The sequence below is a fragment of the Pogoniulus pusillus genome, chromosome 22, assembly GCF_015220805.1.
Source record: "Pogoniulus pusillus isolate bPogPus1 chromosome 22, bPogPus1.pri, whole genome shotgun sequence".
Lineage (NCBI taxonomy): Eukaryota > Metazoa > Chordata > Aves > Piciformes > Lybiidae > Pogoniulus > Pogoniulus pusillus.
In genome coordinates, this window is record NC_087285.1 from 10,939,651 (window position 1) to 10,952,854 (window position 13,204).

At 53.1% G+C, this 13,204-nt stretch overlaps 1 protein-coding gene and 1 long non-coding RNA gene across 3 annotated transcripts in view; one reads left to right on the forward strand and one right to left on the reverse strand.

Annotated features, from left to right (window-relative positions):
* The first annotated feature begins 478 nt into the window (after positions 1–478).
* The window catches only part of SH3RF2 (SH3 domain containing ring finger 2), a 35,810-nt gene continuing 23,084 nt past the window's right edge, over positions 479–13,204 (forward strand). For both annotated transcript variants that reach the window (XR_010306391.1, XM_064161690.1), the window contains exon 1: positions 479–1,013. Coding sequence is in view for 1 of the 2 variants with exons in the window: in XM_064161690.1 (XP_064017760.1) it covers positions 642–1,013 (372 nt within the window). In the remaining variant the exon portion in view is untranslated. The remainder of the gene's footprint in view (positions 1,014–13,204) is intronic.
* On the reverse strand, positions 5,194–9,436 carry LOC135185181 (uncharacterized). The gene is made up of 3 exons (XR_010306392.1): positions 7,139–9,436; positions 5,816–5,946; positions 5,194–5,714 (listed from the first exon to the last, which is right to left on the reverse strand). It is a non-coding gene; the product is annotated as an uncharacterized LOC135185181 (long non-coding RNA).

The following is a 13,204-nucleotide window of genomic DNA, read 5'->3' on the forward strand; positions in this document are numbered from 1 at the left end:
AGCTCACCCCGCTGCATCCGTGGGGACGGTGGCAGGGAGCCAGCTCACCCCGCTGCAGCTGTGGGGACAGTGGCAGGGAGCCAGCTCACCCCACTGCATCCGTGGGGACGGTGGCAGGGAGCCAGCTCACCCCACTGCATCCGTGGGGACGGTGGCAGGGAGCCAGCTCACCCCGCTGCATCCGTGGGGACGGTGGCAGGGAGCCAGCTCACCCCGCTGCATCCGTGGGGACAGTGGCAGGGAGCCAGCTCACCCCACTGCATCCGTGGGGACGGTGGCAGGGAGCCAGCTCACCCCGCTGCAGCTGTGGGATTGGTGTGCCCAGGAGCAGGAGCGGGGCTCCTGGCAGCATCCCCAGTGCCACCCCTGGCGTGTACTGAGTCACGGGTGACTCACTGCCAGCCGGGCTGCAAACGCGAAGCGTTCGCTTGCAAATGGGCTGGCGAGGCGCTGCCTGCCATGTAGGTGGGGGATGCATTACAAGTTCTGCTCCTCTCCTCCCTCTTCCCTCGGCGCAGGAGCTGCCGGAGCCTGGGCTCTGGTGTGGTTCTGTTGGGCACGGGAACTCTCCTTAGCTTGCTCCAGTGGCTGTAGCATGTGGATGGCTCTGGCTCCGCTGGTGACGGAGCTCTGCACCGAAGATGGATGATTTAGCTCTCCTCGACCTGTTGGAGTGTCCTGTGTGCTTTGAGAAGCTCGATGCCACCGCCAAGGTACTGCCTTGCCAGCACACTTTCTGCAAGCCCTGTCTGCAGAGGATCCTGAAGTCTCAGAAGGAGCTTAGGTGCCCCGAGTGCAGGACCCTCGTCCTCTGCAGCATCGAGCAGCTGCCCTCCAACCTGCTCCTCATTCGCCTCCTGGATGGAGTCAGGTGTGGACAAAACGTCACCAGGTTTGGCTCAATCCAGAGGTCGGGAGTCCTGTCCTCCCCTGCCTCCATCAGGAGAGTCCCAAGGGGCTTGCAACTTCATCAGCACCGGCTGGCAACAAACCCCAGGATCCACATGGAAGGGGTAAGCAAGCTCCTCATTCTTTAGTTTGTCCATCAGCATAGAAAGCTTCCTTCTGGTGTGCCAAGAGCTGTGAAACTTGCTGTCAGCAGCACTGCAGAGATGTCTGGGGTGAGAGCCTCGTGTTTGCTGCTGCTCCCTGTTAGTGTTAGACTGGAGCAGCAGCTGCAGGGACTCGCAGACCGGGACGGAACCCGCCTGCCCTCCTGCACAGCAGCAGTGAGCTTCCTGGAGTTCTCAGGTGCCTCCTGACTTTTAGAGGGGGACATTTCAGGCACTTTGGGTCTTGGGTAATATGCTGGGTTTTGACACATAGCAATTAAATCAGTAACTGCAAAGCTGTAACTGCAAAGCTGTAACTGCTAGGGAAAGGTGTTTCCTGCACCTCAGTTTCCCCAGCCTCTGAAGAAGAAAGGTCCCTGCCAAAGTACTTTGAGCTTTACTTATGAAAAATATTAAATTCAGCTTCCTTCCTAACTTTATCCAGGTGTGATTTAATGAGCTAGTTTTAAGTTATTTCTGCCATTCTGTTTAACAGCACAACAGCTTTTCTTAACTTACAAGGGCATGATACTAGACCTGGCTTAGGGGTTTGGCTCCATTAAGTTTTGGGTACATACTGACCCATGGCTTCACCTTTCCTGTGCTCTGTTCCTGGATTTCCACTTCTCCCACCTGGACTGTGCTTGTCTTCAGTACCTCTATAAACCTTCCCATAACATTCAAAGCTTGGCTCAAGGGGCTGCTCAGTCCCAGAGCACTGCTCAGAACTGCAGAGCTCCAAGCTCACAGCAGACATAGGACAGATTTCCTCCCCCAAGTGCTGTGGAGTGCATGCATGTGGGCGTGGAGGACCCCCTGCCCTGTGTATATAAGCCGGTGTCTGTATCCCAGGGAATCTGTGACACCGACGAGTCATACTGGACGGGCCACACATCACACCCAGCACCTCTCAGGAGCTCTTTCCTTGGTTTTCCCATTGGGAAGCGTGGCAGCATGGCCTTGTGAAGTGGGTCTCTCTCCTGGGAGAATTCCTGGCCCATGATATGTCCAGAAGGCAGCAAGGCAGAGCCTGGGTAGGGAGCACTGAGGGGAAGCTGGCTGAGATTAGAAGGCTGTATGTTCTCCAGCTGGACTCCTCCAGCCCCAGGTAGAAGCACCGATTTGTTTGTCTGCTTTGCTCCTCTCTCACCCCTTTCACATTTCTTTCACCAGTTCTCAGGGCAGGCAGGAACTTGTTGTTGGTATCATGGCAACATCCATCAGCTGGCAGATCCCAATAGCATTTTAAGCCCAAACTGCTTGGAAGGGGCAGAACCAGTGAACCTGGGCAAAAGGGCTGGGGCTGGAGACCAGCTCCCCACACAGCCCTAAGATATTCTCTAACTTCCTTTGTCTCCTGACAGAGGGACATAAAGACACGTTCCACTGAAATGTTCTTAGACTTAATTAGTTAATTAATTATAAAACACTTTGGAATCCTCAGCTGCAAGGTGAAGAATGAATGGTGTTAGTCACGTTTGGGGTTTGGTGGTTTGAAATGCATGCAGATGGCAGCAGACCTCATTTCAGGTGCTCCAGCAGATATTAATGCAAGTGGACCCTGCCCCAAACTGGCACACAGTAAGACAGAGATGTCACTTGTGCAGCAGCAGGGACTCATCTGGAGATGCCTGTGTGGTGCAAAGAGACAAGATAGAAGTAAGGGTGACTTGTCATCTCTCTGCTCCATGCAGAGCTTGAGTTTCAGGGTATCCACCTGAAGTGCACAGAGGCCTCCAAGTGATTTGCATGACAGGGCAGATGTTTCTTGTCCAGAGTCACAGCGAGAACAGCAGTTGTGCCACCCTGCTCCACCATGGTGAGAACAGAACATCTGTTGTGCCACCCTGCACTGCCATAGCGAGAACAGCAACTGTGCCATCCTGCTCCATCGCAGCCACTCCCACCACAGTTGCTTTCCTGGGTGCTCTTCAAGGCAGGGTCCATTTGCAGCTGCAGTGGAAGGTCGTGTGCTCCCCAAAGACAGCCTGCCCCAGTCTGCATAGTCTGCAAATTACTGCTAATGCCATGCACCACTTGGTGCTACAAAGCAAGGGAAATTACCGTGCACGGTGCTGCGCTGCAGCCAGCTCCACCATCAAAGGCAGGGTGCAGGATGGGGTTGCTTTTATCAAAGAGGCTGTTCTATAAATAAACTTCCTTTACTCCACCGTGCTGAGAAAATCACAACTTTGATCAAAGTTTCTCTTCCCAGCAGAGATATTTCCTTGCCAGCCTTGCGCTTAGTCCTCCTGAGCATCATGAAGGCAGCAAAGTAAAACAAGTGCCCTCACCCCCCAGCAAGCCAAAATGGCACTTGGGGACATGGTTTAGAGGCCATGGTGTTGTTAGGTTGATGATTGGACTAGATAACCTCAGAGGTCTTTTCCAACCCAAACAATTCTATGACTCTATCCCGAATCATTCCCAGGGGGAAGCATGAACAGCCCCAGAAATGCTGCTGAGTGAGTGCTGAGTGAGCATTCCAGTTTCACCCAGGGGTTCCACACAGCCAGCCCAAAGACCAGGCACTCCTGTGGTCATAGCCCATCCCAAACCGATGCTTCCCTGCAAGTGTTTAAATCACACACAGAATCTGCTGCCTGCGTGCCAGTGTTGGGTGGGCATGATCTGAGTTTGTGCACATGGGCATATGTATGTATCTAGGTGTAACTGCACCTAGGCTGTGCCCATGTCAGGAACAGACAGGCCTGGAGACACCACCGTGGGAGCAGCTGCCTGGGCACAGGGGCCACTGGCACTGGCCAGTGGCTGCTCCCAGGGCATCTGGCCAGGTTTTAAGATCTTTAACATCTGTGCAGAGAGGACAAGACTCTGGATTTCTAGGATCTCCACATAAGAAACTGTCTGGAATTTAAGAATAAAGGGATTTGCCAGGAGGTGAATGTGTAAGTGATCCAGGCTGGAGCCTTTGAACTTCCAGGAGCCGCCCCTGGCATGTGCCAGGTGTGGTCAGGGCTTGTGCTGAAACGTCTCACCCAGCTCCAACCCGTGTAAGCCACCAGGGCTGAGGGAGGCTGCGTGCCAAGGTATGCCCCAAACTGGAGCAGCAGACCTGGCTACACCCCACACGCTGCACAAGTCTACCCAGGCCACGAAACAGCTACTTGGATGCTGAACTTTGTCATGCAACAAACAGAGGGCAGTGAGCCAGAGGAGAAGAATTCCGGGCACGGTAGCCTGCCTCCAGCAAACCCAGACCACATGGATTTATCTGGGACTTGGGCTATTTTCTCCTTGCGGGAGCAGAGCTGTAGCAGCCCCCTCCAGCATTTCATGGAGATAGACAGATCACACCTCTATGGGGATAAAAATACCCTGCACTCCAACGTTGCCACCTTCACACGGCCGCCTAAATATAGAGCCTGCCTCTTGGAGTGTGCTGCTCCCCCAGAAACATCCCCAGCTCCAGGCAGGATTTGACAGACAGCACTTGGGTTGCTGGAGCTTTTAGAAACCTGATTCAAAGCAACCCCCATGTTTGCACCCAGTGGAGGCAAGCACGTTTCCATTGTGCAAAAACAACCCTCCTCAACAGTTCCCAGTGCAGTTCCAGTAATGACCTACTCATGTGTGTGATATCACCCAGGGCTGGACAAGTGCTGAGCAGACCTTGCACACTTGGGGACTCTGTATGGGTGCGTTGGCTCTGCCTGAGAAGGTGGCACCAAAGGCCAAGGAATAGTCTCTTGCCCAGCAGCTGCTAGGGGTGGTGGCTCCTTGTGCCAGAGTCCCTCAGCTGAAGATGGAGCTTGATTTGGCTAAAAATAATGTGTGACTTCTTGGCTTTCTGGAATCATAGAAAAGTTTAGGTTGAAAGGAAGCTTAAAGATCATCTAGTTCCAGCCACCTGCCATGGGCAGGGACACTTGAGCTCTGTGGTAAAGGGTTGGACTTGATGATCTGTGAGGTCTCTTCCAACCCTGATGATACTGTGATACTGTGTGATACCATGAAAAAGGGGTTTGGTCCAATCCTCTCCTACAGCTACATCCATCAGGGTTTGTCCCATTCTAAAGAACACAGAGGAACCTGCAGACTTGTCCCTGCAGTGCTGGCTTGCACCTCAAGCAGGATGCCGCCACGGGCCTTTTTCTCCTTGGCATGGAGTTTTAACACTTGTATCTACCACAAAGAGGGATTGAGATCACATGGGTATAGATTTCCTGACATCACACACCCCAAAAGATGTGTGCACCACCAACAGATTCCAGAGCTCAGAGGCAGGAAGGTTGGCAGTGGCTGTAGCCATGAGGAAGAGCTGGTGTCCCACACCAGGACACCCAGCCACTCATCCCTTTCTGTGGGGCAGTGGCCTGAGCTAGATCTCGGGGTCACGGGGTGAGGGCTATGTCAGCTTCCCTACAGCAAGCTTAAAGCAAAAATACCTTTGTGATGGGACGAAGGATGAAGCCTCTAACAGGGTGCACTGGAGTACTTGGGCCAGGGCAGGGTGCAGTGATGGGTGGCTTTGCAGAGGGCTGTGATGGGTGTGTGCTCCTCTACGTTCAAGTCCGTCTGGGTTGCTGGCAAGCTCTCCTCTGCACTTGTGATGGGTGAGCGAGGCAGGGGACAGCCAAAGGACCTCCACGACCAACATCAGGATCCAGTTTCCCTGGTTTTACGAAATGAGGCAGCAACCTGCAAACAGAGCAGAGTTTGAATTTGTTTCCAAGGCAATGAGTCAGGCTCAGATGGCAAGTCAGGAATAGCACGGCAGGCTTCTCAGCACGCCTGCTCACCTGCTAAGTGTCGTGGTCAGCCAGGAGGCTGAAAGTCTGGGAGTCCTCTTCTCACAGAGTTTTCCTGTTGGTGCCTGGCCACCATCCCTACACCCATGAAGTTGGTCATCAGCCTGAGTTTGCAATTTTCTCTTCCAGAGGTAAAGGAGAAGAGGAGAAACATTCAGGTGCAGCTCTGGTGCTGTTCCAGGGCTGAATGTGACCTGAGAAAGCTGAGGGTGGACCTTGGCATAGAGGAGACCCATCCACTGCTGCCATCTAAACTTTATCTTGATGCTCTTTCTTTCACTGTAAGAGAATGTGATGCTTGCACTCAAACAGGACTTTGTCTGTTCAGTATCAGCCCTCCCTGGGTGGGGCTCAGGTCAGAGGAATCAAGAGCCATGACCTGGAGCTTTAAGAAACTTCTCTAGAAGCTTAAGGGGGTCTTTGGGGAACCTCAATTTGGTTTGATGGAAGGGCAGGGGACACAGTCTGGGCAGCTGGATTTTAGACAGATGTGTTGTTTGGTCTGAACTTTAAGAGGGCTTTCTTTGAGCCACAAACAAGTGATGTGCCCAGGATTTCTCCCTGGCTTTGCAGGGAGGAAGGAGCCAGCTTTGTCTGTTGGGAACATGCACTACCTGTATCCTTGTCACTGGGCTGCCCACTCAGTTGGGCCTTCCCTAGGAAATGGAAATACAGGAAGGGGAGAGAGGCTCCTTTGTCAAATCCTGGGTCTGGGCAGGAGGAGGACACCCAAGGCCAAGTGGAAGCAAGACCAGGCTGGTGGCCATCACTTCATGAGGATCATTGATATCCCTCCAAAGCAGCTGCCAAGCAGAGGTGAGGGGCTGGTGGGAACGTGCAGTGGCTCCAGTTAAGCACCCTCTGGAACATGAAAACTGAACCCTGGGCTGTGAGCAACCATCAGGGTCTGGCATCTTGGTGTGGTGGCAGGGACACAGCACAGGACCTGCCTTTGGCAGGCTTGCTGCCAAAGGGTGGCCAGTGCTGTTCTTTGTCCCCATCCCTGCCACGAGCACCATCCTTCATCCCCATCAAGTGCTGTGTCTTGTCCTCTATCCGTGCCACCACCCCACTCTCTGCCACTAGTGCTATCCCAGCTGCGAAGCACCCATCCCTGTGCCCTCTGGCAGGGGCAGCACTACTGTCCAGGCCTGCCAGTGCTGGGTGATGGGCAGTGCCAGCACTCGCGTTCCCAGCACAGGGAGGACACAAGGCAGCATGGTGCTGAGACCGGGCATTGTGACTGGGCACACCCAGGGCTGCCACCATTTCTTTTCCTTGTGGCTCAGTGGAGCGAGTGCCCATGGCCAGTACCTGCAGCAGGGACAGACATCTGTGAGGGTCCACGGGGAGAGAGGCAGCGAAGAGTTTCTCCAGGACAGAAGCTGCTGCTGGGCCACCGTGCAGCCGTTTTGCAGTTTCCCATCTTAGCCCAGCAGCACAGCGCCGGATCAGAGGAAGCAGAGCTCAGGAGTGACGCAAGCCCCGGTGCGGTGGCACATCAAAGGGGTGGCAGCTGGCAGATGGTGTAAGTGCCATCGCTCCACCAGCAGATGCGCAGGCGTGGCAGCACAGAACCCAGCCCCGGTGGCAGGCTTCGGGACCTGCTCCCGCAGACTCCTGGGCTGCTTCTCATCTTGGGCTGTGGATCACACCCACTGACACCAGCAGCTTCAGACAGCGCTCTCCAGACCCAGCTAAATACCCACAATTTGCTTTCCCAGCTCCTCTCTGTGAGATCCAGCTGGCTCACAGGGCAAGGTGCCCACCAGCGTTAGCCATGGCCATCACTGGCCTTGTGTCCTGGTGAACCCAAGAGGGATGATGAGCTCTAGCACAAATGTGAGCAGGAGGGGACAGACTTTGGTGCCCCTGGTGCAGAGCCTGCTTGTGCTTGGAAGATGGGAGCAGTGCACCTTAGGGGAGAAGCACTGCAGAGAGCACCCAGCTGTCTGAACCCTCAGAGCATCATTAGCTGAAGAGATTGAAGTGACAAGTTCACTTCTGAGGGTTTTGTTCTCTGTGACAAGGCTGAAGTTATCCGCAGGAAAACAGAACTGTGCTGGCAACTCATTTACATTCAAATCACTCTTCTCCTCTGCCAGTGCCAGGACAGTGGGGAGCAGAGCTCCTGCTAAACATGGGGCTGTGACATCTCTCACATGGACCCTGTGGACCATACACACATCTCGCCACCTTCACCATCTCCATCCTCTCAGATGACACATCTTAGGCTGGCCTAGCTTGGCATGGCTTGTGGCAGCATCCTTGGGCTGTTCTTGGTCAACTAGCAGATTCTCCTGGGGTGGGACATCCCCAGCACAGCTGCTGCTGCCCCAGCTTTGGGGGCCAGGGATCTCCAGAGATCCCACGTGGAGCCAGTTCTCCTGTGGAACCCTCCCATCCTTGGGAACACTGCATGTGAGGCAACGCCCATGAAACCAGCTCAGGATCAGGAGCAGGCCCTGGGTGCTGCATGCCAACCCTGGGGGTGGTGAGGAGACCATGGGTGCTGGGTTCTGCCCGCCTTCGAGGGATGAGGAGTAGCCAGGAGCCACACTGGGGCTTTCCCTCTGTGGAGCTGTGGAGATCAGAGCTGGGAAACCACCTGACTGCAGGTCCAAACCCATCCGAGGCCACTCCTGATCCACCTGCCAGTCCCACAGGTCTGTCTCTATCACTGGAGTCAGCAGAGCCCTCACGGATGTCTGGATCAGGCCAATGCTGCTGCTGGGCAGTGGTGCAGATCCAGGGATGTCTCCAACAGGGCTTGGACCTCCTGTAGCTCACAGCTACTGCTGAAAACAGCTCCTGGTGTCCTCCCCATGGCAGGCAGGAAAGCAGGCAACACCCCTGGCCAGCAACACCCCTGGCAAGGGGGCAAGGGTCAATTTGTCACTCATCCCATGGGTTCATCAGTGACGAACACTGGTGGAGCCAGAGCTCCTGGGCATCACCAGGGTCCCATCTGATGTTGTTAGCTGTGTCTCACTGAATCATAGAATGGCTTAGGTTGGAAGGAACTTCAGAGATCAGCTACTCCAACCTCCCCACCACGGGCAGGAACACCTCTCAGTCATTCATGGGGAGCCTGGATTGGAAATGGTAACGGAGCGAATGAGTCCCTGGTGCAGGGACAGCCATGGCCTCATCCTCCTGCTCGTCACAGGATACCACAGGCAGCAGCTCCATCTGCTCATGCAGGGACACTGTCACCACGGGGCTGTGCTGCTTCTCGGCGCAGTTTTCAGGACGAGGTTCGTGGACATTCACAGCCTCCATCAGACACCTCCTCTCTTCACTGCGCTCCCGACTTCGCTTCCCTCCCTTCTGGGCAATTTGTGAGGGCTGTCCCTGGTGACCCCACCCCAGCCAGCCTCACACACTTCGTCTCTTTCTTCTCTAAGTACCAGTGCTGTGGGTGTGTGGTCTCAGGTTAATCCTCTGGCAACAGTGAGGAAGTTCTAACGAGCTTGTTTGAGATAATTACAGCGCAGATTTCTCCCAGGAGATGCTTTGGGTTGCTTCCACACATGCACAGATTTGTCATCTGCTGCTGTTGCGCACGGAGGGAGCCTCAGATGCGTTGGGTGCCTGCCCCAGCACAGATGATGCCACACACCTAAAATAGCATAAAAACATCATCTTTATCAATCTTCTTGGCCTCAGATCCACTAAGGATGGGGACAAGCTGTTGAGGTGCATCTGCCACAACCATCCCTGCTGGTGGAGTGGCCAAGGAGAGGAAAGATCTTGCCTAGAGACCACAGGCTGTGCTGCAGTGGTTGACGGGAGTTTCTGCTTCCACACCCTGGAGTTTCCCTGCTGTGTTGTCTCACTCAGGCTCTCCCAACCACTCTGCAACCCCACAGCATGCAGGACCTCAGGTCTCCAGCTGCCCAGAGAGCCTGAAATCAGAGTCCTGTCTCTCTTGTTTGTAAGGGAGGGAATTTGGGGGGGGGAGCAAGGCAGCATCAAGACAGAAGTTAGAACCACCCAGAAAATAGAAAGGCTCTGAGAGAGGCTGTCAGCAGCAGCCAGAGCACCACAGGCAAGATGAAAGGATTCTCTCAGCACCAGAACCCACATGGGCCTGGTTTCAGCAGTACTGCCTGTGGCCCAAAGGGCTCAGCAAAACATCCTCTTGTCTGCACGACAGCCTGAGAAGTCACAGAATCATAGATTGCTTGCATTGGAAAACATTCTAAGATCCAGTCATCAACCTAAGACCACCATGGCCATTAAACTATGCCCCCAGGTGTCATAACCCCACATTTCTTGAACCCCTCCAGGGATGGTGACTCCTCTGCCTCCATGGGCATGTTCCAATTCCTGACCACTCTTGCAGCAAACAAATTCTTCCTCAAATCTAACCTAAACCTCCCCTGGTACAATTTCAAGTGATTTCCTCTCTTCTTTCACCTGAAACTAGGGAGAAAAGACTAACCCCTACCTCACTCCAACCTCTTCTCAGGTAGTTGTAGAGAGCAATGTGGTCTCTCCTCACTCTTCTCTTCTCCAGGATGAACAACCCCAGTCCTGCCACTCCTCACCAGATCTCCAGACTCTTAACTGCCTTCATCACCCTTCTCTGGCCCCTCAATCTCTTTCCTGTAGTGGGAGTTGGAGGAATGCCAGTGGGCAATTTGGTGTGTGATGGCACTGCCTTCTTAAGCTCAGGGATCACACCTGAGCAAGAGAGAACAGAGGAGGAGAACAGGAAGGCTTCTGCTCTCTAATTAGGTGTAGCATTGGGTGGCATCACAGGTTAAGAGCCTTTTCCGCTCACCAGCGACCTTCCTGCTCTGTAGCTACTGCCTCTCTGCTCCTGGGCAACCATCACCTTACCCAGGTTTTCACCAAGCCTTAGCTGAGTTCTCCCAGGGCTCTCACAGTGTTTCCTTGCTGAAGCCAAAGGCAGAAGCTGAACTTTGCAGTGTGCCAGGATCAGCAATAGTTCATCTCAGCATCTTCCTGTTGTTGCTACCCCACTGCAGAAGACACTGCCTGGGATCAGCACAGAGCAGCTGATTAGGCAACTGGAAAAGAACACAGCAGGGCACAGTAGATCTGTCCTCATCTCTTGCCCAGGACCATGTCTTGGCCTGGGAAATCCTCTTCTCTGCCCTCAGCCCCAAGCAGCCTCCCCCAGGCACACCTTGTCTCTATCATGGGGTTAATTAGCACCGCAGTTTCTGCCTCTGTAATTAACCTGCTCTCAACAGAGCAAAGCAGAGCCCATGCAGAGAATCCTACACATCCAAGAGTGGACAGAAACCAGCCAAGGCCTGAGACAGAAATCAGATGAGAGATGTGGCCACAGCTCCTGAGATTTGGCAGCAGGAGGAACCATAAATGATGGAATCAGCTGCCCAGGGACAGTTCTGCTGCTTCACAGCCTCCCTGGGGGGGTTGTTGCAGTGCAGTTTGGCTGCTTTTCATTGTCCTTCCCACATCTATGAACACATTAAGAAACAGTGACCATGATGTACATCTTCCTAAAAACTCCAGCTTGGAGACACAGTTTGTGAAGCAGGATTGCTCCTTGTACAGCAAAACCACACTGGCTGCTCCACGTGGGTAGATAAAGGCTCAGTTTATGTCCTAAATAAAGCTGGGGAATCAATGAGGTATTTTTGGTTCAGTGTCTGAAGAGACAAGAGTTTTTACTTCTTTTTTAAAGCATCAAATACTTTGGGGAAAAAAGTGACCTGAGCCTGGAAAAATTACTTTATGATTTACTTTTTCTTTTGAATGAATGAAGTAGAGACCTTGAAAAACTCAATTTCAGGTTAATTTCAGCCAGTTCCCAAACAAGATACTCTGTGCTGCTACAGTTCTCTCAATCTTTTTCCTCTCTCTTTCAGCCACGTTGATTTTTATTGTTAACAGAGGATAAAACACTAGAAAACAATGAGCTGGCAGTGCAAAGAGCATAAGATTGGGAAAGTCTCCCTCATCCCATGCTGAGCCAGTCCAGTGTGTGTCCAGTGCTCCTTGCTGTATCACTAGAAACCTGCACCCAGACCAACATCTCTCTACTACAAGGCTGGGGTGGGGAAGCTGCAGAGCCCTCAGAGTCTTTCCCTGGAGCACAGGGAGCTTTAGCAGTGAGTGAGGTACAGATCAAAGAGCCATCACCGTAATTCCTCGACAAAACATCTGTGAAGTGAGGCAGTGTTACCTTGGAGTACTTGAAATTACTGGCAAGGCCCAGAAGAACGACGTTCTGAATGGTTTTGGATGGTAAAGCATTGACAGTGACTTCCACTTAGATCCAGTCTTGCAGCCCATTGCAGCAAGTGAGCAGAAGTGTTCTGCTTGCCAGTGTGCAGGGCAAGGTCAGGTCAGTGGTCCCTGCCAGCTCCAGGGGATAGTAATGGGAAAGCAAACCGGGCTCAGAGGAAAACAGAACAGGCTGTGAGACTTGAAAGGGCTGAAAGTGGGAGGAAAGGGTTAAAGGGGAGGTGAGGAAATGAAGGTTATGGCCATGTTTAGAGGAAGAATCAGTCCTCCCATCCATCCATCCAAGGTGAGTCTCAGCCAGCCCACTGTCACCAACTCACCTTTCATAGAATCATAGAATTGTTTTGGTTGGAAGAGGCCTCCAAGTTCACTGAGTCCAGACACCAACCTAAGACCACCATGGCCACTAAACCACGTCCCCAAGTGCCATATCCATGTCTTTCTTGAATACCTCTAAGCATGGTGACTCCACCACCTCCCTGGGCAGCCCATTCCAAGGCCTGACCACACTTGCAGAGAAGAAATTGTTCCTCATCTCCAACCTAAACCTCCCCTGGCACAATTGCCCCATTCCTTTTTCTTGCTGAAGAAAGCCTGTTCCAGACTCTCTCCCCAGGCAGCAGCAGGCATCCATCTCATTGCAGAGTTTCTCTTACTTTTCATACATTTCCATAACTTGTTCTTGGGGCCTTTTATGTTCTGCTGTATTCTGCCACGCAGCCAGGCTCTCATCGCCCCCTGCCTTACTGCTCCTTCTTCCTGAGCCCTCTTCTGCTCACTCCCAAGGCCACCAAATGTCTCATTCTGTGCTCTTTGTCCTCATTTCATACCAGTGAGGCTGCCGCTGAGCCTTCCCAAAGCAGGACTGGTCCTCCTGTAACCCTCTGTTCCCTCAGTCTGGCTCTCTGCACGAGGAGATGTGAGGATCCACATGGATCTGTATTGAAGGTCTCCATGACCCCAGCACTGCCATGGTCCATGTTTCCCATGCAAGCTCTGGAACTGACAGAGGCTGAAGCTGGCCCCAACCCCACTTCCATCACTTCCTTTCTTTCCCAGCAACGTACTTTGAGCCTCACTAAGCCAAGTGCTTGTGTTTGCTGTTAGCACAAACAGACAAAATGAACTAATTAG